Consider the following 27,633-nt stretch of genomic DNA (forward strand, 5'->3'; position numbering starts at 1 on the left):
GGTAAGAGATTCAAACTTTATAGGCCAGACATGAGTTATACAGAGACAACCTATAAGCCTCAGATGGACAAAATGGGCCAAGTTCAGTTGCATCTCACTATGAAGAATATCACCTTCCTGAATATACCCTCCTTTTACACCTCTTGCCAAAACATTTCAGACCTCTGAAAATCCTGTATGTAATGCTGGCAGAGATCCTTAGGGGAAAAAAAAACCAAACACCCAAAACCCAACAAGTATAACAACAATAACCAAAACAAAACACAACAAAAACAAACTTGTGCAGAAACAAATTAAAGTATGTCCCTCTGGGAGGGACTGAGCTGGTTTCCCTTCTGTAACAGATGCCCTTCACCAGGTGATTCAAAAGCCAAGAGGTGTCAGGGAGCTGCTTTGTTGAAGGGAGGAGTGGCTGGGAGGGACAGGGCAGGACGGTTCTTGGGCACTAACTTTCAGATCTATCCTCCCACTGGACAGCTGGAGCGCTAGACTAGACTTGTAATCGATACAGTTTTTATTTTTCAGTGGTTCCCTCGTTAAAATAGGGAGTTCAAGAGGACGGTTAGACCAGAGGAAGTGGGGGTGGAAAAAAGAAAGGTTGAAGCCGATGGGTGGGGAGGGCAGGAGGCTCATTGGCTAGAAACTAGGATGCCCTCCTCCCATACAACCTCTGGAGAATTAACTCATTCACCAGAGTCCCTCCTTGCGAGGTACTGAGGAGAGAAAGGAGAGGCTAAAATACCTCCCTCCACTCCTTTTACAATAGCAAACTCCATTTACAGATCAGAGCTGTAGTTCACTTAATCGCGCTAGACCTACCCAACAGCAGAAAGCACCCTGCAGTACAGCAGCGCGGTAGAGGTGGCTGAAAATACTTGCAATTGTAACAAATCACCCTGAAGGCTCAAAGTATGCAAAACACAGATCTTATCAGCTCCCCACGGAATCCTGCTAATACGGCTTTGGGGGCAGGGAGTCCAGAAAACAAAAGCAGATCTATCTGCTTGCACAAGCTGCCTCCAAACAACTTGGTAACATCCTGTGAAAGGAGGATTCTGTTCTACTCGAGCATTAAAAGATTTCCTGGCACGTTGGTGGCTTCATTAGGGATAAAAATCACTAGCAAAGAAGCTTATGCAATCCATCTGTAGTGCCTTGATTAATATCATCTAGATGTTATACAAATACAGTTAGCTCTTAATTAATAGCTTTCTCACATGGTAGAGCATGAAAGGATATCTGTGGCTATCACAATTATGGTGCCATGGCTCACCAGAGGATATAGAATCACAACTGACTTTCAGAAATACTTGAACTGCTGCTTAGGAGAGGTGCAAAAAGGGCATCTCCCAGTTGCACATTAAGGGAGTAGGAAATAGTACTAACCTCACATTCTCACAATCAGAGCCAGAAAGAGGGTGTGTACAGATCCGGCAAGCGATGATGCAAATCAGTCTCATTTTGTAGTACAAAATAACCATGATCAAGAAGACAGCACCTATGGAAAAGATGCCTTCTGCAACCACTGTAGCTTTCACACATCCAGGGTATTCCCACTGAGGAACAGCCCACTCTGTTCTGGGCATGCTGGGAAGAAAATGCAACTCTGCCATGGGGAAATAGAACTATTATGTAAACATGCCTAATTAACAAATACCTCACTGGGGTCAAGAAAAGACACAGCCCACTTACAGCTTTTTATTTGAGCAACCAGGAAACAAGCATGCCAACTATTCTGGTCCTTGGCTGTCAGAAAAAAATCTACTGGAATCCACCCACTCACAGACTGCAGTAACAAAGTCCCTCACCTTCTCCTTCAGAACTGGCATCAACCCAAGGCAAAGGAAAGGAAATCCTTGCAGCCCATGCTGAGACTACTCAGGGCTACTATAAATTTGAAGCTACTTTTCCTGAATAGTGTGATTGGAAGGGTTTCAGCTGCCCTACTAATAAATACCTTACCACATCACCTGGCCTGTGACAAATTACCAGAATGTATCACCATATTCTTTATAGCACCATGTTAAGATACCTGTAATATTGCATGTAGACTGAAAAGGTACAGAAATGTCAGTAAAACCAAGTTTAAAAACTTGCAAACTTCCTCAAATGATACTACATAGAATTCTTCATCACTAGGATCTCAGCCTTCTAAAGAGGTAAAGCTGAGAACCAGAAAAGCAAGGACACAAACAAATACGGTTCTCTGCGCTTTAAAGTGGGAGGATGCATACATAACTGTCTAACAGCTACTCATCCTGAAGGACAAAGGCAAGAAAAGGGAAACATAATAAATGGAACACACTGGTCAGTTGTGTTCGATGTAATGATGTTCTATTTACCAAATTATGGTAACAGTTACAAAGACCAGAAGCCTTCAAACACTGATCAACAGACCACTGCTGAAGTGAAATCTTGAAGAGGTTCAACAAGAACTTTTGTAACTGGGAAGAACACAAACTTATCTTGGGTGACAAGACCAAGGAAACTTAGTATCTGATGCAACAGAGACTGCGTGATGTACAAAACTTATTATGCAATGTTTAGAGGGAGGATCAAAGGAGGCATCAAGGTGGGTAAGTGGAGAAAGAACCACGGGTTGGGGGAAGAGAAGAGATTCCTGTTGCACATTCACTGACTGCTGGTCAGTACACTGCTGTGTTTGAGCACTGTGATCCCTTCTAATTACTGAACATATTCCTAAATATTCTACCTGAGTGTACTGCTAGTGAACTTCTAATTGACTAACATGTGAGGAGAACACAACCATAACCTGAAAAAAACCAAACGACCAAGATGCTGGCTAAAAATCTCTGGGTCTGGGCACATACACCAGGAAGACTTTAGGCCTGGCAGAGACCAGAGGCATCTGTGAATGTAAGCATGCAGGAGAGTTGAGTGATGAGGGTATAGATATATTCCACTAACAAATTTCAGCATTGTTTGTGCTCACCTCTTAAAGGTATTAGCGTATGTGTTAATCTGTTTGTGGCCAGCTGCACACACACATCACTGCAATCCCTTGGCTGTGCTACCAGCTGAGCCTGGGAATGGTCCAGCATCCTCACACTGAGCAGCCAGGATCACCTGAGTACTGCTGCCTACGGTGCTAGAACTTTCCAACTGCTTAATAGAAACACAAGTCCTTTAAAAGCCAGAACTGGCTGATGCTAGCAGAATAATCCAGACTCCCCAAAACCAAGTCAACTTGGTTTGAGGGAAGGAAGTAGTCGATACAGTAAATAATTCTATTCTTGTAACAGAAAGAGCAATACAATAATGAAAAAACCACAATGTAGCCTGAGAATGATCAAGAGTACTGCCTGACACTTGAAAGTGAGGGGAAAAATACTACAATACTTAGCTGGTTTTTTTACCATTCAAATCAAAACATGGAAGCATTAGAAGATTCCACTGAAAACACTCTGAGAATTCTCAACATATAAGAAACAGACTGAGTAAACTCCTTGAACTTCATCTAAATGTTGCCCATAAATATTTCTGAGACCCAAACCCAGTTCATAACTGCTCACCTCAGGTTTGGATTCTAGCTCATCCGATAACATTGATTCAAGTGTCCAATTCCTGCAGCTGTCCTCAGCAAGGCACAGTTGTTTTTTTTTCAGTTCAGAGAGAACCACACTCCCTGCTTATTCTCATATTTTCCTAAGCATAAAACAGTGTGGTGGTCCTTCTGCAAGCAGCTGTGTTGTGCAAATATTCACTTTAACCTAAAACAACAACAGAAAAGAAATACAAAGAGATAGGAACCAAAAAACCTAAAGCAAAGCAAAACATAAAAGAAGGCGGCAGAGGTTGTATGCAACCTTAAAATATACTTTGAACCACTGGGAAAACTCATTTACCCAGGTTCCTGCATTTTCATTGCCACTGAGTCAGCAAAAGAACATCCTAACACTGCAAAACTGATTTTTCAAAGGCTCTTTGCCACCCTTTCTTTGCAGTAGCTCATTTCCAAAGGAAAAAAATGAATTGTTTGTCCTGGAAACTTATGGGATTAACTAAAAAATCACACAGGACATGGAAGTGACAAGGAGGCTGAATTCCCAGCCTGCAAAACGGTGCAATTATCAAACTGCTGATGGAAGCCAAGCATATAAAAACAACCTGTCACCATGAAACCTCTGCTTTCTTTGTCTGTTAAGATGTTTCTGCTTATGTTAAGTATCTTGATGAACACAGGTAGGTTAGCAGTTATTTCACAAATGTCCATACATTGTTTCTTCTTAGGGCTACAAAGGAGAATGAGAACGTTTGTAGCTATTTTTGCCTACTGGGAAAGCACTCAGACACTAGCATGGGAGAAGAAAGTGAACTTCGTACAGTTCTTTTCCGCCTGTTTGCATCATAATTACAAATCCACTGAATATATATATATAAAAAAATAAAAATAATGAGAGTACTGGATCAGCTACAAAGAGAACCTAAAAGTGGTCCCCAGCACTCATGAAACCAAGCTGTGGGGCACAGGGTACCCCAACAGGAGCTTCACCTTCTACTGTGCGGGGACACGATACCAAGCACTCCGGAAACCGCCAGTCGGACCCAGGCGCGCAGACAGGGTTCGGGAACGTTCCCGCTTGTTCACCCGCTGCCCCATGGCGGTCTGCACCCGGCGGGGGCGGGCCCCGAGCGAAACACGGGGACAGCAGCCGGGGCTGCCAGGCCCCGCTGCCCGCACCTCAGCCGAGAGGGTACAAAGGCAGCCAGGCGGACAACCGGAGCCCGGTGGCAGGGAAACGAAGACCTAGGCGGCACAGGGCAAGGCGGAGCGCCGAGGCCTGCCTCAGACCGCGCCCCTCCCCCCTGCGGGGCAGGTGCGCCACCCCTATCCCCCCAGCGGGGGCCGGACTGCCGCCGTGAGGGGCGGCCCCCGGCAGTAGAGGGAGCCAGGCCGCCCACCCCTGTTCCCCGGACCGCTTGGCTCTTGTGTCCCGCGGAAGGCGACGAGTCCGGGAGGAGCTCCCAGGCCCCCAGCTGCCCCCCTCCCGCCTTACCGGCATCTCAGCTGCCCGGATGTGACGGAACCTCCGACTGGAAATGCCGATGGCTCGGGGGTGTGCGCCTCTCCCCCAGCTCGATGGTGAGAGCCGTAAGGAGCGCCGCTTCCGGCCGCCGCCCCCAGTTCCGGCCGCCGCCTCCAGGGCTCCGTGGCGGCTGCGCGGGCAGAGAGCCCTGCCCCCGCCTCCACGGCTGCCTCTACGCGGCAGCGCCGCCTCCCTCAGGGCCTTTTCGCCGTTCCGGCCTGGGGCCGGACTTCCCGAGAAACCTGCACAGGGATTAACGTTGTCCTGTGCGTGGAGTTCCCGCCTGCCCCGCGAGCAGGGATCTTGCCGTCTCCCTCGGCCACGAGAGACAGAACAGTCGCAGCTCGGTGTGTGGGTTTCCCCCGGTTCCGTCGCGGTCATTACCGGGCTGCAGAGTACAGCGGGTTTCTTCAAACTAAATCACCGCAGCAAACGTGCTATTTTAGTTTGTTACAGCACACGTGGGAACTATTTTCTTACCGGTACCTGGTTTCTTTTTTTGCTTTGCTCTGAGTTGGTGTGTCCTTGCAGGTGGTGATGGAGAACTCCCGAGTTCACAGCAGCTCACTAAAGACACATACCAAGTTACTGATTCCAGAAATGCCTATGTATTAACACCGTGCCCTAAACCCAAGGAGGAACTGAGCAATTTAGAAAGCCTGCACTTTGGCTTTTGCTCATTAGCCATATTTTTGGTATCAGCACATTAGCAGGAAAAACAGGAGCTCCTTCAGTAGCAGGGTTGGCCGCTTCTGGTCTTGACATGAGCTGCTGAACCAGTGACCTTCAGGTCTGGTAAACTTTAACTTAGTTATGACTAGTGTGTAGCATTGGAGCCACGTGTAACTCTTGACTTAGAACAGCTGCTCGTGGGACGTTACTGGCACTGGTGAGCAATGAGAATCCCGGCAGTATGAAAGTAAACCAGCAGGAGCTGCTGAAGATGGCAAAATAAAGTTCCCCACAGCTCCCTATGCACAGAGCCCATTCTTACCCATGGTGGACTGTGCAAGAACCTCCGGTCACTTCCTAGGAAATTACCATCATCATCTGCCTGTAAACTGCTTTGAAATGGCTTGCTCTTTTCAGCCATTCCAGTGTGTGTAGCATGGCTCCTCTGACTTTCAGTAATTTGAGATATTCCATCAACTTGCAGTGACTACATTAGTACTAACAAAAGCCTGCCCCATGAAACCAACTCTCAGTCAAGCTGAAGAACTGGCCGCCTGAGAGATTTGGTTGTCCCCAGTGCCACACTGGCCATGCAGATAGATTGAATCACGTAATCTCACAGTCTGGCTTTTATCATGTCAGACCACTTGGCCGTAGTTGTGATGACCTGAAGCTTTAGACAGATGCATTTATTTACTCAAGCCTACAAAACTGAAGGTAACATCTCCCAAGATTGGAGTTTTTGTAACATAACCTCAATAAACTGGAGCTGAATAAGTGACCATGCAAAGGTCAAAGACCATTGTGTTTATTATCACAGGCATGAGCCCAGCGTTCCAAATTTGCTGACCCAATATAATCCTTAACAAAGGCAACCAGAAATGCAGAACTTTATATTTTTTCCTTGATGACAGTTCAGTAATCCCAGGGCACTGAACTGTAAAGCTTGATTCTGTTATACCAAGATACTCAGTGATCTGGGAAGTCCTTTGACTCATCGTCAGCCAAACCATGTGGAATTGTTGAGTAGGTATTAAAATTTGGAGACGTGTAGGCGCATACGCTCCTTTCATTTGCATCCTTCTAGGTTAGATGAGTTTGGCTGCTTCAGAGCTTGCATCTTGACTGCCTGGGGAATTTTTGTCTTATCTGGTAGGGGAATCTGCAGTGCAAGTAGCACAGCACTTGCCTGAATTGTTTATGTGGGTCCAAATTACGTGCACAGGTGTGTGAAGCAGCACTGGCCCCAGATGAGAGAGTTGTCCCACTGGGAATCTCCTACAGCCTTACTTTCTCAATAACATCTGCCCCTCTGGGATCCTTCTTTATAATCAAGCAAAAATAGAAGACTCAGTCATATTTCCCCCATGACCAGACTGAAGAAAACAGAAACCCCTGCTGAGAGACAATGGCTAGTCATGGAATGAGTAGAGAGTGGTGTTCAAAATTGGATTTTTGATAAATTGGTTTATAAAGGGACCCTATTCTGAATGCAAAGAGATGTCTTTATTTCTCTTAATGCATCTTTTGCTCTTTCATGTGTACATTTCTGTACAGTCAGCTATTACATTCCTATATAAAAACATGTGCATTATTCCAATATACTGGCAGTACTCAAATTTCTTTCAGCGTTTTAAAAACCTACATGTACAATAACTTCACTTTGATGTTCAGCCTTTCCAGCATTAGTGTGCAACAGATTCCTAGCTTCTTTCCGAACTCTGTATGTACACGATAAGTTACGTTTCCACACTTACAGATGATGTTGGCGTGGGTATTGAAAAGCTCGTTAGTTTTAACAAAGTGAGAGAACTAAGATTTGGAGCATTTCCTTATGTGTCCCAGTCGCATCCAGTTGTGTCACGATGTGGAACTCTGTCGCGCTTCCCTTTTCCTGCGCAGTCAGCGCGTTTCCCGTAGGGGCAGCTGGAATGCTGCTAGTTTCGCTGGTTAAAGGCGTACGTGCGGTCAGATACTGGCCCCTAAGCCGCCGCGACCCGACAGCCTTTTAGTTTTCTTGACCACAAAGCGCCCGGAGCAGGCGCGGCCAGTGGGGGCTCTCCCGCGCCTGACCCTAGGCTGGGCCTGGCACTCTCACAGAGAGCGGCCGCGGCCCCGACCCCGCCAGCTGCGAAGCCCGCATGGAAGCTGGCTTCAGAACCTCGCCCCCGTCCCGGGCCTCCCGCCGCACTGCGTTAGGGTGAAAAAGGCATTAGAGGTGAGAAGGGCCCACGCTGCAGGACCGGCCCCCTCAGAGCGCCGCGCCGGAGGGGCAACCTGGCATTCCCGCTCCCCTCGACAGCGGAGCTGCGCTTCAGCCCATCGCTCCAGCTCCGCTGCAGGGCTGGGGCGGAAGCACGCAGTCTCCGCCACAAAGTGTCAGGGCTTGCGCTGCGGAACAGGGCAGGGCGGTAAAAGTAGCCCCTCGCTGCCGGCAACGAGGGGTTAACGCCAGACTTCCCCCGAGGAGCCTACACTAGGTCCGCCTCCCCTTCCACCGGTGGCACGCTCCATTTTTCCCGAGGGGTAACTCCTCCTGTCTCCGCCGCGCAGAAACAGGGCGTGGCGCCCGCGGTGAGTTCACTCACACCCAGCGGCGGCGGGCTGGGTGGTAGGTCCCGCGCGACGCCGGGCAGCCGGAGGACTCGGGCCACCTCTCCCCTCTCGCGCCCCTCCCCTCCCCGCCACGCACGGCGGTGGTAGGGCCCAGCCCTCCCCTCGTCCCCCCCGGCGGCGGCGCTGTTGGTGCGTCCCGGCAGCAGCCGCGTCCCGGCCGGCGCCCGCCCCCTCCGCCTTGTCATTGATGTTGTTGTTTTTGTCGCAGGAGCCGGAGGCGAGGCCGGGGCTGCCGCTGCCGCCGCCTGTGGTCGCCGCAGCAGCAGCAGCGGGGCTCGGGCCGGCGCCGGGCATGTCGGTGTGCGGGGAGACGGTGGGCGCCGGCTCCCTGCCCAGCGAGCTGGTGGTCCACATCTTCTCCTTCCTGGCGGGCCCCGACCGGCTGCGGGCCTCGGCCGCCTGCTCGCACTGGCGGGAGTGCCTGTTCTACCCGGCCCTTTGGCCGCGCCTCCGCCTCAGCCTCCGCGTCTCGCCGGCCGAGCGCCCGCGCCTCGAGTTCCTCATGCGCAAGTGCGGCTGGTTCGTCCGTGAGCTCCGCGTACAGTTCGCCGCCGACAACTACCCCAGCGGCGGCGGAGGGGGGGCGGCGGCGGCCGTGGCGGGCGAGGGCGTCGCGGCGGCGGGCGACGGGGAGGCGCCGCCGCTGTGCCCGCGCTGGCTCGACTTGCTGAGGACCTACCTGGAGCTGGTGCTGTGCGTCCTGAGCAGCGTCCGCAACAACAGGTACGGGCCGGGCCCGCGGCGGGGGAGAGGGCCGCGCCTTGCCTGGCAGGAGCGTGAGGGAAGGCGGCGGGGCGGGGGGCGCAGGCGGAGCCTCGAAGCCCCTCAAGAGCTACGCAGGGCCGGGGTCCGGCCGTCCCGTCCGCTTCCGCTGGCGGGAGCGACGCCTGTGGGTGACCCGCTCGTGCCGGTCCCTGCCGGGGCTGCGCCTCAGCAGCCCCCCGGGGCGGGAGGAGCCCCGCGTAGGCGGCCAGGGTAAGCCGGGGGGTGTTCCTGTGACTGCGAGTTGAGCGGAAGCGGAGGCGCCCTGCTTGAAACTACTCAATTTTTGTCGTGTTCTGTAGTTTGATGGCGAATATAAACGCAGATCTTCAGCGGGTAAGCGGCTAGTCGATATGCAGCGCAGATACAGCCGCAATAATAAAAACTTATTCGTTGTTTTGAAGGACGAGGGAATGTGGCTCAAAACGAGCAAGTGAAAAGCTGGGGATTTTCAATTCGATGTCCCTTTTAGCACCTTGCTGGTGTAAGCCTCACTACAGACAGTCTTTAAACCTCATGACTGAAAGATAATTAGCATGAGAAATTAGTGGAGGGGTTAAAATTACAGCGCTGGCGCTTTTCTGGAGGAAAAGGGATGTATTATTGCCCCACCATCGTACTTTCGTCTTTCCAGCTGTGAGGGGTGCTGCCTTTGAAAAGCTGGACTTGCATGCCAGCTCTCGTTATCTCCTAAACTGAGATTTGGTTCAGGTTTTATTAGGAGGAGGGTTTTGTGTGTGTTTGTTTGAAAAAAAGCTTCAGACATAGGAGCTTCTTGATCAAATTGAATTAAAATAGTAGAAATATTTTCCTGTGGCTTGGACTTCAGATGTGTTTAGATCCTGCTTTTCCACAGCGTTACACAGGTTAGGTAATTTTCTCAGGTTGAACTTCTTTAAAATGAAAATACTGGCATTCTTTTTACCCTGTGTGGGTGTGATCAAGATTTATTTAAAAAGAATTTAAAATCCTAATATATGGCCTCTAGTCAGCACCTAGGGCAGAAAAGCAAGAATATTACACTTAAGTTATGATGTGCTTGGAAAACCATGAAGCTCTGAGGACAGGAAATGGTTAATATTATTTCCCTTCATTGTGCATATAGTTTCAAATGCCAAAAAAACCCCAACAAACAGCTGCAAGTATTTCAAGGTATATTTAGGATGCATTGTAGATTGCCTTTGGAAAACTGTCTGCAACTGAGTCATGGTCTGGTCACAGCCCCTCTTTGATTCTGGAGGAATTAGAGAGTGGATTGAGGCCTTCCCTGCTTCTTTATTTTGAACTGTAGCGAGAGAACTTTAAATGTAATTCCTGGGTGGTTTGAAATGAATGCAAATGCGGTACATGAAGTCTCATTTTCAGTTCCTCTGCTGTGCCTAGCAGGTACTTCCTGTAGTGCAACTGCAGTGTTTGAGAGTTACAAACCTTACTTCTAAAAATGGCTCATCAGTCCCAGCTCCTCTTTATCTCAATTTATTTCTTGCTGTGTGAGTCCTTGGTGTGCAAATAATCTGTCTTGGATTGATCTTAACCGTTGAATCTTTGGGAAATCCAGTTAATGTTGCAAGTGGAAAAATGCTGAAGAGATGTTGGTGATTATCTGAGGCAAGAATAACTACGTGGACTTTGAATTTTAAAATGAACAGTATCTGCAGGAGACCTTGCCTGAGGTTTGTTTTTTTTTTGCTGGAAAAACGAGAATGTTGGTGGTTTTTTTTTTAGTCTGCCTCAGAAAAACGTGAGCCTGTCAAAATTAAATGCGTTCTGAGAAGACTTTTGGTGCGCTTTTTCTTCTGCAAAAGCTTCGTTCTCCGTGTCCTTGTTTGAAACTTGTACAAGGACGCTTGCTTTCTAAAGTAGTTCTTACTGATTCTGCATGCACAGAGTGGCTCAGGACTGCATGAAAATACTCTGTAGAAGTAGTCGTTTCACCAGTACCTCTCCTCTGGTTGATTAGTGTCACTTTGGTCATAAGGGAGAGGTGAAAAGTTATCAACTTTGATTTTTTTAATTTCATTTAGTTTTTACTGTATTTTCTTGCTGCCCTGCAGCTGCCTTGCATGCTGCTTTTTTCTTTTGAAATGAGGAATGTATGACTGAGGAACATGGCATACCTGGTTATTACAGCAGGCTTCTTTTTTTTCCATGTGTGTTAAAAAAACTAGGGTGAGAGAATTCATGTGAAACGCTTGACCTCTTGATTCAGATTTACTTTCTGAAGAGAGTTAATTTTCCCCCTTTACCAGAGAAGATTTTTTTGTTGGTTGTATTGCTTTTCCTGCAAGGTAACTACTTTGCATTTAGTTTGCATGTAGAACATAGGGTTTTAGCTCTTGAAGTAGACTTTTGAGATTGAAACAAGGAGGGGAGGGGCATTAGCATATACCAAATTGCTGCTTAGTCCTTACTGTGACTGCACGTCTGAACTGCAGACATTGTCACCTGCTTGATGGTGTATTTGTTCAAGTAATGACTGCAGCCCAGTCACTTTATTTCTCTGCTTCTGTTGATTCATCCATAGCTCGAGGATAATTAACAATTTCTTCTTGTGTTTGCTGTTTGCATTGTTTACATCCCATACGTGGGATATCTACTGTAATTTCCAAAATCATGGAAACAGCACTGATTTCTTCAGTGTCTGAATCCCTGTAAACGCATTCTTCTTGGAATTAAGTTTAAAGCTGGATGGTTCTTTCATAACTCCTGTGAGCTCTTATGACAGCTTTTTGGCAGAGAGGTTGAAAGAACTTCCATCTTACACTTCAGAACTAGGGAGGGAGAAATCTACTTTTGTGAAACATTATGCTGTTTCTTAACTGTGTAGTCTTGTGTAGGCTTTTAAATGTCTTATTAAGCAATATAGTAGCAAACCCCCTTCTTGCAGGAAAAAAAAACCCCAGCTTTAGAATTCACTGGTCTCTTCCAGTCAGATGTGTTCTATGTGCGAAAAGTAATGACTAAAAATAATTTCTAGATGCCCTTTTGGGTAGAGGAGAATGATGTTAGTTTTGCCAATAAAAGTATGTTCTCTACAACTTGCCCTTTTATAAGAAAATCTATGGTAAGTCTAGAAAAATATTTTGGAGTGACCTTTAATTGTGATGGAATGAAGGAAATACCCACTTGTCTGCAATTTGGTTTGAAACCAATTGATAATATTCTGCCAAGTATCACTGCTGACAGCTAGTTATCATCCCAGAAGGTACATTCAAGGTCTTCCTCGTATTTGAGGTAGAGCTCAAGGTGCAAACAATTTTGCTAAGTGGCAGCATATTACTCCCAAAATGTAGTTTTAATAGTGCCAGGACCATGATGAGCTCTGAAAATCTATCATTTATTTAATTAAAAGGTGCTAAAGTAGCATTTATGGTGCTCTGTAACTTTTGTATGAGCTGTTGTGTTTATGACTGTAAATGAGGCAGAAGAATGAGGCATGCTATTGTTTAAACAGTTGATGTTCTACTTCCTATTTAAAAATAAGAGGGGGCAGATGGGATAATCTGTAGCAGTATCAGGAGGGACAAATTGTTTCTCAGTGACTCTTAAGATATCCTTGTAATCTGCATCTTCTCAAATTGATCTCTCAAAGCTAAATTCTGGATGGTAAGTGGGAGGACGACAAACTTTGTGTGAGTCATTTCAGTGTGGCTAATAAGTAACTGTTGATCATTCAGCAGGAGAATTCTGTGTTTTTTAATGTAACTCAAATCCTCTAGCTGCTTATGGGAAGCTAGGAAGGTAGTGCTTTCCCCACCTCCCCCACACCCTCCTTCCTTGACAGTCTTCATTTGTGTGACTTTGTTTGATCTTTGCTATGGAAACTAAAATGCAGATTGTAGTAAATCCGTGGTATCTTGGTGAAGTATGGTATCTGTCTTAGGAGTCACCAAAAATTGGTAAATCACTCAAAATAGTAGACAGCATCTGTATTTGAGGTTTTCCAATGGCTCCTTTCTGAGCAGGTCCTGAAATTGGCCCATACTGGTATAATAAGACCATATGTGCCTTACCACTTCATTCATGCTGAACATAAGCAAGGGCATTTTATTTTTTACCATTGGGTGTTTAAAAAGGCCAACCAGAATTGAAGATGCAGCATATTTCTAGTATGCTTTTTGAGCTGGTGGAAAACAAAAGGTTTAGAAAGCCTCCCTTCCCCCCTATATATATTTTTCTCCAGCTGTAAGGGTAGTAGAGGGGACTAAGATTCCCTTACGATTTTAAGCAAAAGCTTGACAATTCTAAGTGGTTTTACTTAAATATGGATTGCTTTATTAACTCTCTGAAATAAAGGTGAGATGGGAGCTGAATGCCATAGTGTTGGAACTGTGCTCAGATTTGTTGATGGTAATAACTGTGCTGTGGGTGGAAAAAAGAATGTTTTCATTACCTAAGTTTTGAGGTGGAGAACTTTTCCTTACATCTCTGTAGCACACAAAATGGCAGTCAAATCGATGTAGTAAAAATGTGTGGGATGTGTAGTGTTTCATGTGTCCTGTAGCTTAGTTGCTCTAAAATTAATACCTGCTTACAATAGCATTTACTGGGCGGATGAATAGCACAAAACAAGACCTGTGTATGAATATGCAGATGATTCAGAGTCGCAGAATTGTCAGGGTTGGAAGGGACCTCAAGGATCGTCCAGTTCCCAACCCCCTTGCCATGGGCAGGGACACCTTCCACTAGATCAGGTTGCCCAGAGCCACATCCAGCCTGGCCTTGGAAACCTCCAGGGATGAGGCTTCTACCACCTCTCTGGGCAACCTGTTCCAGTGTCTCACCACCCTTATGGTGAAGAACTTCTTCCTGATGTCTAATCTAAATCTCCCCTCCTCTAGCTTGGATCCATTCCCCCTAGTCCTATCACTACCTGATGCCCTAAAAAGTCCCTCCCCAGCTTTCTTGTAGTCCCCTTCAGATACTGGAAGGCCACAATAAGGCCTCCTTGGGGCCTTCTCCTCTCCAAACTGAACAATCCCAACTCTCTCAGCCTGTCCTCACAGGAGGGGTGTTCAGTCCTCTCATCATCCTTGTGGCCCTTCTCTGGACATTTTCCAGAGAATGTTCCATGTTCTGAAGATTGCATTTTGTCTCATAGCTCTCAGAATTAAGTCACTGAGATCAGGAGATAAAAGCTTAATTACAGCATTGGCTATGAACACTGTCTTTTGTAACAGGTGGAAGTTTCTGCTGCTTTCCCTGTCATACCACACTATCTCATACAGCTTTTGAGGAAAGAGGAGTCCGAAATACTCTTGGTGGTGGTGCCAGCGTCTTTAGATTTCTCTGCCAAACTTAATTCTTCAGTATGATCAAGCCAAGTATATATTTTTTAAAAAATTATTTTGTTTGTATGTGTGGATAATGATTACATAGTCAAATTCATACTTAATAACTGGAAAACCTGACTACTTGAGACTTTTTCCCCTTGTTCCTGCCCCCAGCCTAGGTTATCAGCTTATACTGTGGAGGTAGTGAACTTGCACCAAAGTTTCTCTGTTTTAAGCAGTGTAATTTAACTGCATTATTTGAGGGTGCATTGTTGCATCCTCAAAGCTGATCTGAAGTATTAGCATATGATTTGTAAGCCAGCAGAAAGAAGGATTTAAGTAACTCAGTTGCCAGCTACAGGTTAATGGGGATCTACTCGTTCAAGATGAATGTGGGCTTGTATCCATTTTTGGCGAAACTGGGGTTTGTGCCATGTTAATTACCGAGTGCAGACTAGTCTTTGCATGTTAGGAGTAAATCTAATTTACAGCATGTATAAATGAAAGAAAATGTTGACTGGAAACTTACTTAAGAATCTTGAAAATAAATGCCACATAGCTACTCTTAACACTGCAGTTTTTTTCATTTCTCTTGCTTGGTCTTTTTTTAGGAGTAGAAAAGAGGCAAGTCAGAAATAAACTGTCTAGGGAAACGAAAACTGACTGTCTAGCACGCTGAATCATGTCCAGCATAAACTTGAAAATTCTTCTTTCACATCTTTTTAGGCATCACTTCCAAAAATTAAAAGTATGTATCATGGTGGGCCACTCATCCTCTTATGGTCACTGGTGGGAAATACTAAAACATGCCCTACTTCGATGTAACAGAAATTAGACACTGATTAGGGTGTGAGGAGATTACATATTTCTTGTCTGAGGTTTGTGTTGCCTCAGCTGAGGCAGGTTTGGGCTCCCATTTGTAACCCAGCTGCAGTACCTAAGTGCTCAGACAGATTTGTTCCTGGTTGCATTCCACTTGGCCATTAAATGCAGTGTTGTGTTAAAAGGAATAGATATGTGAGGCATTCATCTGTGACACTTAGTACATATGTTCCAAGGATTAAAAAGTGCATGAAAGCACTACTAACAGTTTTCTTTAGGGCACTGGCTCACTAAAAATATTCCTGTGATGGCTGAAAACTGGCATTTGTTTTTATAGCTGGATTTCAGCAGTGTGCATAGTTGTCTTCCCATTTATACTTTAGTCTCATTTGCTACGGTTCCATGTATGCCTGTATTTCAGGATAGTAGGCTGGGGGCAGGTGTTGATCTGTTAGAGGGTAGGAGAGCTCTGCAGAGGGACCTTGACAGGCTGGACAGGTGGGCTGAGTCCAAGGGCATGAGATTTAACACATCCAAGTACTGGGTTCTACACATTGGCCACAACAATCCCATGCAGTGCAACCCCCATGCAGGCTGGGGTCAGAGTGGCTGGAGAGTGGCCAGGCAGAGAGGGACCTAGGGGTGCTGGTCAATGGTAGGCTGAACATGAGCCTGCAGCGTGCCCAGGCAGACAAGAGGGCCAATGGCATCCTGGCTTGCATCAGGAACAGTATGGCCAGCAGGAGCAGGGAGGTCATTCTGCCCCTGTACACTGCACTGGTTAGGCCACACCTCGAGTCCTGTGTCCAGTTCTGGGCCCCTCAGTTTAGGAAGGAGGTTGACTTGCTGAAACATGTCCAGAGAAGGGCAACAAAGCTGGGGAGGGGGTTGGAGCACAAGCCCTATGAGGAGAGGCTGAGGGAGCTGGGGTTGCTTAGCCTGGAGAAGAGGAGGCTCAGGGGTGACCTTATTGCTGTGTACAACGACCTGAAGGGAGGTTGTAGCCAGGTGGGGGTTGGTCTCTTCTCCCAGGCAACCAGCACCAGAACAAGAGGACACAGCCTCAAGCTGCACCAGGGGAGGTTTAGGCTGGATGTTAGGAAGAAGTTCTTCACAGAAAGAGTGATTGGCCATTGGAATGTGCTGCCCAGGGAGGTGGTGTAGTCGCCATCACTGGAGGTGTTTTAGGAAGAGACTGGTTGGGGTGCTTGGTGCCATGGTTTAGTTGATTAGATGCTGTTGGGTGATAGGTTGGACTCGATGATCTCAAAGGTCTCTTCCAGCCTGGTTAATTGTATTCTATTGTCTCAAAACAGACTACAAGTTCGCTTTAATAACACATTCTTAGGTCTCAGCCAGGATGATTTCTCAGACTGCTTGAATGTTGTGTACAGATGCCTTTTTATTTTGTCATTTTATAGGAACCTCCAGAAGCTAAGTCTCTTTGGGGATATAAGCATTCTGCAGCAACACGGAAGTATGTCGAATACATACCTCGGCAAGGTTGACCCTGATGGCAAGAAGATTAAGCAGTAAGTTACATCTGTCAATTATCAAATACATTACAATAATAGATACCAGAATACAGATTTTCATGTCTGAAATAGGTGAAAGAGAAAGCTTTATTTTTTTTTTTCAGTAGGATGAGAATTTCAATTCTTGAACCTGAGTTAATTTCTGTTCCCACTATTTACATGAAGTAGTCTGGTTTTGTGGTTTGCTTTTGTTTTTTTTCCCTTCCCTTCTCAGACAGATGAGAACCTTTTTCTTTTTCCTCTTCTCATTGTGTTCTAGAAACAATGTTATGCTAACGAAACAAAAGGGAAGGAGGGATAGAGGGTTGTTACCAGCACTTCTACTATTTACTGTACGTGAAGAAATTAGCAAAGGAAGTGATCTGTTGTATTTCACAAGCATTGAGGACTTGTGGCCTGTAAACTTGAAAGAGAGCATAAACATCAACTTACTTGAAACTGCATTCAAAAACTGTGTATTCGCAGAATTCCTGAAGTCTGGGGAGACCTTATAGTGGCTTTCCAGTACTTGAAAGGGGCCTACAGGAAAGCCAGGAAGGGACTTTTTTACAAGGGTTTGTGTTGATAGGATGAGAGGGAATGGATTGAAACTTGAGGAAGGCAGATTGAGACTGAATATCAGAAAGACATTTTTTTACAGTGAGGTTGGTGAAATGCTGGAACAGCTTGCCCAGAGAGGTCATGGATGCCCCCTCCCTGGAGGTGTTCAAGGCCAGGCAGGATGAGGCCAAGAGAAATCTGGTCTAGTGGAAGGTGTCCCTTCCAGTGCCAGGGCTGTTGGAACTAGACGATCTTTAAAGTCCCTTCTAACTCACCCCATTCTATGAATGGATATATCTGGGACTTGCTAGTCTTTTCCTACATGAAGGTAAATCTGGCAGTGTTTTGTTCAGTGTTCTCAAGTTTTATCAGCACTAGCAGCAGACCTGCTTCAGGAAGTAAATCTTTATGGTGCCTTAGTCTTGTCTTTTGTGCTTGGGGTTAAGTTGCAAAACGTGAATACTGATAACTGACACTGAAAGATACTGAGCAACCTTTGGAGATAGTGTTACTGGTAGTTGAGGATTTTTGAAATCTGTATGATGATAAACCTTACTAGCTGTTTGAGGAACTTCTGCAGATGAAGCAGTCAGGGGAGAAAAGGGGACATTTCCTGAAGTCTGTGTAGATAGCATCAAATCAGTATCTTTCTTTCAAATAGCTGTTTCACGCAATTCCCACAGGGGGGGGAAACCCACCCTACAGCTCCAGGGTTCTGTATCATACCTATTTATGTTGTGTGAGTACTAGTACAGTTAAGTTGTATCAGAAGCACAGTTTAAACAGATGTTTTAGTGCAGTGAGGTATATAGATGATGGTATTCTACTGAGATCTCAAAACTGGTTTGTCATCTTTCCGGTTGTTCTGTAAGATACAACAAGCACTGTTAAGATTGACAAAATAAAATACACCAATTCTGCAACCATTACAGTACCTTTCTTGGATGGGGGTTGGAGGGGAGAGGGAAGAATAATTGTCACTTGGAAGAAATAAGGGTGGTTCCCGTGGTAGAACCTTCTTCTTTGGGAGCTCATCAGAGAATCTGCTTTGTTTTAAGCATTGTCAGGAATAATTCTGAAAGCAAAACAAAAAAGCCCCACAAAACAGACAAACGACCCCCAGACAAACAAGACCCCACAACAAGAAAACCACCACCACCAAAACCCACCAAACCAACCCCAAACCAAACTGTTGCCAGGATCAAACAGGGTTCATCTAAACTGTAGAAGAATTGAGGAATGAAATAGCAGAACTGCACTGTCCATGACTCTTCACCTGTTGTTTAAAACTGTTTCATTTGTCACAGTTGCCAGTCCTCAGTTTAAAAAAACCAAAACACTCAGAGGAGGTTTGGAAAAATTGAGGTCTTTAAATCTGATGACTATGCTAGGCAAAACCCTGGGAACTATTTTGAGGTGTTTTATTAGATAGAGTAGCCAGACTAACTTTTCTGCTTACAAAGAGAAGTCAGACCTTGCAAACCCAGTACATTCTTAGGAGAAGGAAGAAAGGATATGTAGTCAAGGGAGAGGATGAATAAGGATTTGCAGAGGGGGAGGATGAATATGGATTGGTCTTTTAACTTGCAACAGAAGGATTATGGGGCATCAAAGGTAGTAGGTGACATGTTCAGAGCAAGTAAGAAGAGGTCTTAATTATTGTTCCTAAATTCTTACTTGGCTCAAATAGGAACCTAGATAAATTGTAGAATTGAAGTGTCTGATGGTTACTAAGTACAGAAAGCCATGTCTGGGTCCGGAGCTCTGAGTTACGAATTTTTTGAGACCAAGATGATACTTGAAAAGTATCCCCATGTGCTTCCCTTGTTCTTTTGCACCTCTTAAGGCATTAGTGTTTGTCTGCTGTCAGTTAGCATACTGGGCTAAGTGAGCCTTTGATTGTGTCTGGATTAAAAGATATGTCTGTGGGAATAATAGCATCATCTGCACTGATCACATGAGATCAAAATGTTACCAGGTTCAAGTGGTTTTGGTAAAACTCAAACCTGTTGACACTTGAAAATCCAGTTAGCTGTACATTTGGAATTATTTAAGGAATCTGCTTCTTGCTAGTCTGTTCTTTGCCCTTTAATGAGCAAAATCAAGGAGGTAGTTTCGCATGATCCTCAAAGTGCAGAAAATTGACTTTAAGCAACCTTTCATTGAAAATGACTTCTTACTTTTTCATATTGAATTTGCAGTTCCAGAGAGCTTAGCAAATATGAAAAGCTGTTTTCAAAAGCAAGGGCTCTGTTTTAAAAGCACTACAGATTTTCTTATTTGCATAACCTTAAAATGTGTGTGGGAGGGTGTTAAATGTATGCTGGAAAATACGTGAAGGTTCCCAGTGCGTCGCTGTTAGTGAAAGATGAAGTACATCATTTCTCTCAGGATGCTTTACAGTTTTAACCTCTTAAGTACAGTGAAGGTTAAGTTGCTGTGGGAGGTCTGCAGGACCTGGTTCTTCCTCTGTGGCTCACAATAACTGTAATAATAGCACCTTGCTGCAGAATAAGGCCAGAAATGAAAGCAGAATAAACTAGAATGGTGTACCTAAGTGGTGAGACTGGTCCGTGTCTAATGGGATGATTGTCTCTCTTGTTTACTTGCAGAATCCAGCAGCTGTTTGAAGAGATACTAGGCAATAGCAGGCAATTGAAATGGCTGTCTTGTGGGTTTATGCTGCAAATAGTAACTCCCACATCATTGTCCTCCTTGTCAAACCCCATAGCCAACACCATGGAACATCTGAGCCTCTTGGACAACCACATCCCTGGTAATACCACTCTCATCACTGCGGTTGAGCTGGAGCGCTTTGTAAATCTGCGTTCTCTCGCTTTGGATTTCTGTGATTTTACAGCTGAGATGGCAAGAGTCCTGGCTGACAGCAACCATGTGCCTTTGCATCGACTGTCTCTCCTGGTCCATAGTGTTTCCATAATGCACAAGTCATTGGACAGTATGCCAGAAGATGAGAACTGGAAGGCACTGACTCGCAACAGCGCTAATCTTCGGGTCTACATAATGGCCTTTGATGTCAAGAGTGATGATATGTTAAGGATTCTTAAGCCCAGTATCCCCCTAGAGAGGATTCACTTTGACAGCTACATCACTTGCGTTTCAGGGGCCGTTGTTGACCTCATATCCAGGCAGTATGACAAGTTCCTCACTCATTTTATTCTAATGAATGATGTGATAGATATGTCTGGCTTCCCAGATCTTAGTGACAACCGCAATGAAGATCCGCTTGTCTTGTTAGCCTGGAGATGCACCAGACTGTCTCTTCTAGCTGTTCATGGTAGGTAATACATTTCATGGGTGTAGTATGTGACTTCGAAATACTTGCTACACTTCAACCTTTCTAATCATTATGTGTTTTGGTGGAGTGATGGTCTAAAGTCTGCTGCATGGTTGCTATGCATGCTATTGTACTTCATACTGGTATTTTCCTGTTTGAAAAGACAAAGCTGTTTATTATGTAAAGTCTAGAGTCCTGCACCTGGGGAGGAATAACCCCATGCATCAGTACAGGTTAGGGGTTGACCTGCCAGGGAGCAGGTCTGCAGAGAAGAACCTGGGAGTACTGGTGGACAAGTTCACCATGAGCCAGCAATGTGCCCTTGTGGCTGAGGAGGCTAGTAGTATTTTGGAATGCATGAAAAGGAGCGTGGCCAGCAAGTCAAGAGAGGTTCTCCTCCCCATCTACTCTGCCCTGGTGAGGCCACACCTGGATTACTATGTCCATTTCTGGGCTCCCCAGTTCAAGAGGGACAGGGAGCTACTGGAGAGTCGAACAGAAGGCCACGGAGATGATGAGGGGCCTGGGCATCTCTCTTAAGCACAGAGGCTGAGAGACCCTGGGACTCTGTAGCCTGGAAACAAGCAGACTGAGAGAGGGTCTTTTATTTATATAAATATTTAAAGGGTGGAGGCCATGAGGATGGGACTGGGCTCTTCTCGGTGGTGCCCAGTGATAGGACAAGGGGCAGTGAGTATAAAATAGAATACAGGAGGTTTCACTTGAACTTCAGGAAGAGCTTCTTCACTTTGAAGGTGATGAAGCACTGGCTACCCTGAGAAGTTGTAGATAACCCACCTGGATACATCCTGTGCAGCTTGATCTAGATGACCCTGCTTTAGTAGGGGATGTTGGCCTAGATGATCTCTGGAGGTCCCTTTCAACCCCTACCATTCTGTGAATCTGTGTATGAGGTCTAAACATTCTTGTAGTTTGTATTGGACAGTCACATAGGATTTTATTAGGCTGCTTACAGAAATGAGGATAGCTAAGAACTGGGCATTCCACGAGGTTCATCCTGTAAGTGGTGTACAACATGCAAGTTCCACCAAGTGGGGCTGGTCGTGCGAGTGTGAACACTGCAAATGTTTGCTAATTTACTGTGAGCTCACGCTGGCAGGATTAGGTGATTAAGGGCTCCAAAGTTATGGGAAGGAAGTCTGTTACCAGTTTGGTAAGACTTTGCCAGCAGACAAAGGCTGAAAAGTCCAATATGGAGCAGGTTGCCTGGCTGGATGCATTGGTTTCACCAGTAATACCAGGACTGGGTTTAACCCATTTATTTGTTTGCACTATAATTGGAAATAACACTTTTAAGGTGTGCATTTGCATTCAGCTCTCATTGGTGTAGTACTTGCCAGAAGTTACAGTAGTCTGGCAAAAATGTTAAGGCACCTGAAACTGAAATAATGCAGAATAGTTCTTTTTGTTTGTGCTGGAATCAGCTTACCAAGACCAAGTTTGCCAGTGCACAAAGGAGTTAAGTGATGACTCCCTGTTGTGTTGCGTAAGAATGAATGAATTGCAGGGGAGTGAATCCTCAGTCCTTCAGCACAAATAGGAGAGACCTTCAGCAGTGAAGGCTGTACATCCAGATTTCTGTTGGCTTAAGTAAAAAGGTCCTGCTGTATTTGCTGGGAAAGGTTTTTCCACTCTTTTACTGAAAAATTACAGGGAGGGGAAGAAAAATAAGTTCAGCTGTTTGCCCTTTGTAGTTTCCAGGTCTGGCAGGTTTTGGTTACTGCCACTGTCACTAAAGGTGGATTTTAGCAGATCCTAGCAGTTTCTTTTAACATTTGGATTCAAGTTTGAAGAGCTTTAAAAAAACCAACCAACCAAAACAACCACCCCCCATTTGTTACCTTATCTTCCTACTACAAGGAATTCCTGTCATATATTATCTAAACTTAAAAACTTGATAAAATTATCTGAATATGATTTAGCATAAGTATCATTTAATATCAGCATATGTCTATTCAGTAGGAGGAATTAGTCTGTGCAGGTATTAGTCTGTGCAGCAAACCTCTCCTGCAGTTTTGTCCAGCAATGGTTGTTGCTGCATCTTCTTTCTTTGGAGGGATGCTGTTCATACCTGTGAGAGAGAATGGCCAAATACCACCCTTGCTCTGATGCTGGGATTCGGATTCTTTCCCCTTTTCTCCCCTTCTTGCAGCAGAAGCTAGCTAAGCTGCTTACAAATGCCTCCTAATCTTTCTTTAAGTTGTGAATGACTTCTCTGCTATACCAGCATAAATATTTTTCTTCTGGAGTAGCAATTGAGAAGAATGGGACCAGGAAGAAAGATCTAGAATACTGTGATGCTTCAGTACAGCATCTCAGCCTCATGTTTGTATTTTTTGGTCTTGTACTTCCATGTATTTTCTGGCTTACCAAATAATGGGCTTAACTGGTCATATTCTTCATGATACCACCAAACTTTCTTCAGGAAAAAAGTGGTGATTTTATTTAAGGTGTCTTATTTCACTTTATATGTAGGTGCTCAGATTTCTTCTCCTGCCTCCTGGAGTGCTTATTCTTCAGTTGCTAGTGCTGCTTGGTTGGTTGGTTTTTCCTGTTTTGCTATTGGTTTGCTCCAAAAGAAGCTTTGGTTTGCTTCTAGTTTTGGCTACTACTTGTCGCTGACCAAAGGAAGAGGGGAAAAATATATCCTGAGGACACACTCTTCCTTAGGTGCTTCAAGATTCTCTTCTGTCTTTTGTGGGAAGTCATAGTATCTTTCCATCAAGCTAGAACCTTCTGAAGCAAAGGATAGCTGATTGAAGGCTGTTTAAAAACATTCTTGCAGCATGAAGGAAAGGTATGAAGGGTGTGTGGTGTTCACAGATCACAGGATGTTAGGGGGTGGAAGGACCTTTGGAAATCAGGTTCAACCCTCGTGCCAGAGCAGGACCATGGAATCTAGTGCAGGTCACACAGGGATGCATCCAGAGGGGTCTTGAAAGTCTCTGGAGAAGGAGACTCCACAGCCTATCTGGGGAGCCTGTTCCAGTGCTCTGTGGTGCTTACAGTAAAGAAGTTCTTCCTCATGTTGAGGTGGAACTTCCTGTGCTGTAGTTGACATCCGTTGCCCCTTGTCCTATCACAGGGCACAAGTGATTGGGATAGGGTCAGCAGGATAGTCAGAGTGCTATGATCTGGCACGATGAAAAAAGAAGCACAAACCTACCTGTGGGGGTTGAAGCCTTTTTTTTTTCCTTTTATATTTTTTTCCCCTCAAGAGAAGGACACATCATTTGTTTTTTCAAGACTTTGTGTTGTAAACCGACTGTTACCTATGAGATTCCCAGTTTTAGTCTGTCCATGAGCAAAACTGAAGTGGAAATGTGTACTGGCAAGACAAAATGAATTATGGCATGCCCATGGTGAATTTCTTGTTCAGTGATACATTCCCTGTTACCTTTGAATACTTAGCTGGCCAGGAGATTTTTGGCTGCCAGAAGGTTACTGAGAAACTTCAGATAAAACTTTTGAAAGCAGAGTTGATTTAAAATGAGATTAAGATGAGAAGAAGGTGGTTGCTCCAAAGCAAAAGTTAGGATCTGACTGGGGGGGGGTGGAAATACAGCCATATACCTGAACCACAAGGATGGTCTAGGAGACTTAACTGCACCACACCTGTTGTTCCCTTCATTCATGCATTTTTCTGTCCTGAGTTTCTTTGGGAAGCTCTTCCTTTACCATCAAGATAACTGGAAGGTGTTGTGAGCTCCTTCAAATCCTGATAGGGGGAGTGTCCTCTTACAGGTGGAATTTTCCATTTGGTTTAATGTCCTGCAGCCTTAATTTGACAGCTGCATCTTCTCTGGACAGTTGTGCTGGAGGTGAACCATCAGCAGATGAAAATTGTGGGGAATTCATGCATTGCTAATGGCTCATACACCAGAAATGAGCCATATGGATGCATGCAGGCCTCTTTGTGGAAAACCTACCCTGAGCAACCTAGTCACAGGAAACATTAGAGAAAAGCAGTAGGGAAGAGGAAAGGAGAAATTTTCTGGTTCTCCTTTACTTACTGCTTTGGCATGAGTTTTCTTCAGTCTGTAGCTAGCTGTCTCATTTTGATACATTATGATATAGAGCACATAAACTGCATTGTGGAAGACCAAACCACAGTTGTTTTTCATTTCTGAGTAGCTTAGCTTTTCCAGTTAAAATAGTGTGCAAATTGCAGCTTTGCTTGAATTCCAAGTGAGCATCTCACCAGGAGACTTAGCACCTGTGGGAATGGTGATGAAGGCAGAAATGAACCTTTTCTTTTGCAATGGAAGAGTTGTCAGTTGGCAGAGCTCCCACAAAGAGGGAAATTCCCAGATCATCTGTGGTTTGCAAATAAGGAGGAGTTCAGCATTTGCCTTAGCCAGGGTACAGAGAGCTAAAAGGTAATTGGGGAGTGGGTGTTTTAGAAGGGGGGGGTGCCAATTTATGCTGATGGTAGGAGGAAAAAGCCTTGTAATTATGTTCAACCTCAGGCAGAATAACCAGATACCTATAGATTTTAAATAGCTTTGTTTTTAGACCGGTGTGACCAGTTTCCTGCAGATGCTTTTGGCTTGTGTGTGTGTGTTGGGGTGGGTGGGTTGGTTGGTTTGTTTGTTTTAATGTGTTGGCTTTTGGTTGGTTGGTTGGTTGTTTTTTTAAGTCTACAAAAGCAAACTGCAGTTTGGGGTGTTTTTTCCCTAGCAAAAGCAGGGTTTTAAAACAATCCTTTTATACATTCTCTTAAAACAATTGATTACTCACTTTTCCCTTCTGCTTATTTGTACTACCAAGTGGATCATAGGAGGTTTGAAATTGTAATGTGAGTTATATATAAATGTAGATATTGTGAGTTGGAACAAAGAAATCTGTTTTCTTGCCATTTTCTACAAATGGTAGAGGGGGGAAAAAACATATCTGGAAAGGCTTGGTCAAGCTACCTGAAATATTTGTGGTATTTCCTTATTGAGAATTTTACCACTTGCAACAAAAATCAACCCACCGAAAGCACCCAAACATGCCGTAGGGGCATTCCACCAGATGGAAGATAACAAAAGAGGTTGTGAAGGATGCTGGGATATTCTGCTATCAAGTACTTGCTTCTAGGAAAATAACAAAGCAACTTTGTTTTCTTCCTCTGTCCCTCCAGGTTACACAGTTTGGGCTCATAACCTTATAGCAATTGCTCGTCTTCGTGGCTCTGACCTGAAAGTTCTGGAAGTCACAGAAGAAAGCATCGATTTTGACCAAGGAGAACTGGCAGATCAGGATGTGGATCCAGTACACAATCTCATTGAGCAAGTATCTCTCGGTTTGGGTCGACCTTGGCATGCAGTCATGGACATAGAGCTGCTCAGTGTCTTCACTGAGCCAACCCGTCACTTCTACAGAGAGATGCAGAGCTTCAGCGAAGGCATTTAGCTCCTTATTTACAATTCCTGTGGTTACATATGCAAGTAGGGTCCTATTATGTTTTTTCAGTAGCGTGAATTAACCCCTTTTGTGCTGTGTTTAATCAGTATTAGCTATATAGAATTATATATGTGTATTCTACTTCTTGATCAAAGAACGTAGTCGGGTATTGGTTTAGAAGCTGAAAGTGGCAGTGTTTAGGGTTTTCACGGTTAATGGACTTGTCTACCAAACCTTGGAGAGATGCAGCCAGAGGCTGGCTGAGGTTGCCAGCTAACTTTATTTTTATTGAGTAACTGTGTTTTGAATTATTTTCTTATTGTATCGGAGTTCTATGCTCAGGAGCTGACTCCTTAATACCCATATCCATAGCCCAGTGGATTTCTGTGCTCTCGTTGTGTGCTTAATCTGCTAGCATGCTACTTAATAGGCTTAAAGGAAGAGAAGCCTCTCCAGGGCTGTTCATTGTTAAGACTCTCCCCTCGCTTTATTTCATGTGCAGGTTCTGAAGCATGACTTAGGACCACTCTCAGCTGTTAAGCAGTGATGTGAAACACTAGCTTTTCAGGTATCTGCACTTCCAGGTTCACTCCATAAGCCGTAGCCTTTTGGATTCTTTGCAAACTCTTCCTCGTTTATGCTCATGTTCTGTCATCTTCCTTAAAAGTTAGCTTTGGGCCAAAGTTTAGAAGCGAGAACGTGCACTCCGACGAGGTAAAAACGTAACAGGGAAGGCTTGAACACAAAGGTATACACCTGCAAACCAACATTAGTCGTGAAATCCCTAGCAACCAAGTCACTGGATTTTCTCTGTCAGCGCCTGTGTCAGCTGCCAAAGAATAGATTAAAAACGAAGAAGTGCCCACATGCTGGCAGGGGCAGGCCGACTTTTGGCCAGCCAGTTACTGCTAGATTGTAATATATAAGGTCGAATTTCGACCTGTGGTACACAGCTGTGCTGTGGCTCAGTCAGCAACCTCAGAACTCTTAACAAACATGCACCTGTTTCACTGTGAATAGTGAATGTAAAGGAAGGAAAGGAAACAAATACAAAGCTTGTTCTATCACAGGTATGAGCTGCTACGATGCATGAAGAACATTCCATGAAGTATGTTTTAAAATCTTGTTATATCTGAGAGGCTTTAAAAGCCGAATTTAACTGTTTCAGGGCAACCGCGGTACAGACGTGGTCTCTGTGAGACTTCCACCTGACCCCAGTTTTAAGTGGTACGAATGTTGTGCATTTAATGTTTAAAGGACAGTCTGCAATAATAAAGTTAAGTGGCCAACGTGGGTGCCCAGCAGTGCTGAGACCTGGCTGCTATATTGTAAGCTTTTGATAAAAAAAAAAAACAAACTAAAAAAAAAAAAGAGTAAAAAAAAAAAAATAAGAAAAAAAAAAAAGAAGAAGAAAAATCCACACAATTTATGCAACAGATGTCCAGATATGATTCTATTTATGGAGAAAAAAAAAAAAAGAAGTTTATATGTGTTTTACAAATGGTTTTACCATCTTCTATTAAAAATGACCTTTTGACAGGTGTGCGCTGTTTTGTCTCCAGTGAGCACATACCATGCGGATTTTATATGTACATCAGTAGAGTGAATCCACTGGCACAGTGTGTGTATATGCCAGATGTGGTGAGATTTTATCTTGG

The 27,633-nt window shown here is 44.9% G+C and overlaps 2 protein-coding genes across 3 annotated transcripts in view; one reads left to right on the forward strand and one right to left on the reverse strand.

Annotated features, from left to right (window-relative positions):
• Positions 1 to 9,125, reverse strand: part of ZNF410 (zinc finger protein 410) — a 23,843-nt gene extending 14,718 nt beyond the window's left edge. Inside the window, exons 1-2 of one of the 2 annotated variants that reach the window (XM_054162050.1) lie at positions 9,016 to 9,125; positions 3,534 to 3,731 (exon numbers count right to left, since the gene is read on the reverse strand). In XM_054162050.1, coding sequence (XP_054018025.1) covers positions 3,534 to 3,566 — 33 coding nt within the window. In that variant the 5' untranslated portion in view covers positions 3,567 to 3,731; positions 9,016 to 9,125. Of the gene's footprint in view, positions 1 to 3,533; positions 3,732 to 5,018; positions 5,137 to 9,015 lie in introns of those variants that run through there. The other variant, XM_054162049.1, reaches the window with a different exon arrangement.
• Positions 8,488 to 27,328, forward strand: FBXO33 (F-box protein 33). Its single transcript, XM_054162048.1, has 4 exons — positions 8,488 to 9,059; positions 16,615 to 16,725; positions 19,881 to 20,566; positions 25,713 to 27,328. Exons 1-4 carry the CDS (start codon positions 8,524 to 8,526, stop codon positions 25,982 to 25,984), a joined length of 1,605 nt encoding a protein of 534 aa, XP_054018023.1. The 5' UTR covers positions 8,488 to 8,523; the 3' UTR covers positions 25,985 to 27,328.
• Positions 27,329 to 27,633: the final 305 nt, after the last annotated feature.

Source organism: Dryobates pubescens, chromosome 5 (assembly GCF_014839835.1).
Source record: "Dryobates pubescens isolate bDryPub1 chromosome 5, bDryPub1.pri, whole genome shotgun sequence".
Lineage (NCBI taxonomy): Eukaryota > Metazoa > Chordata > Aves > Piciformes > Picidae > Dryobates > Dryobates pubescens.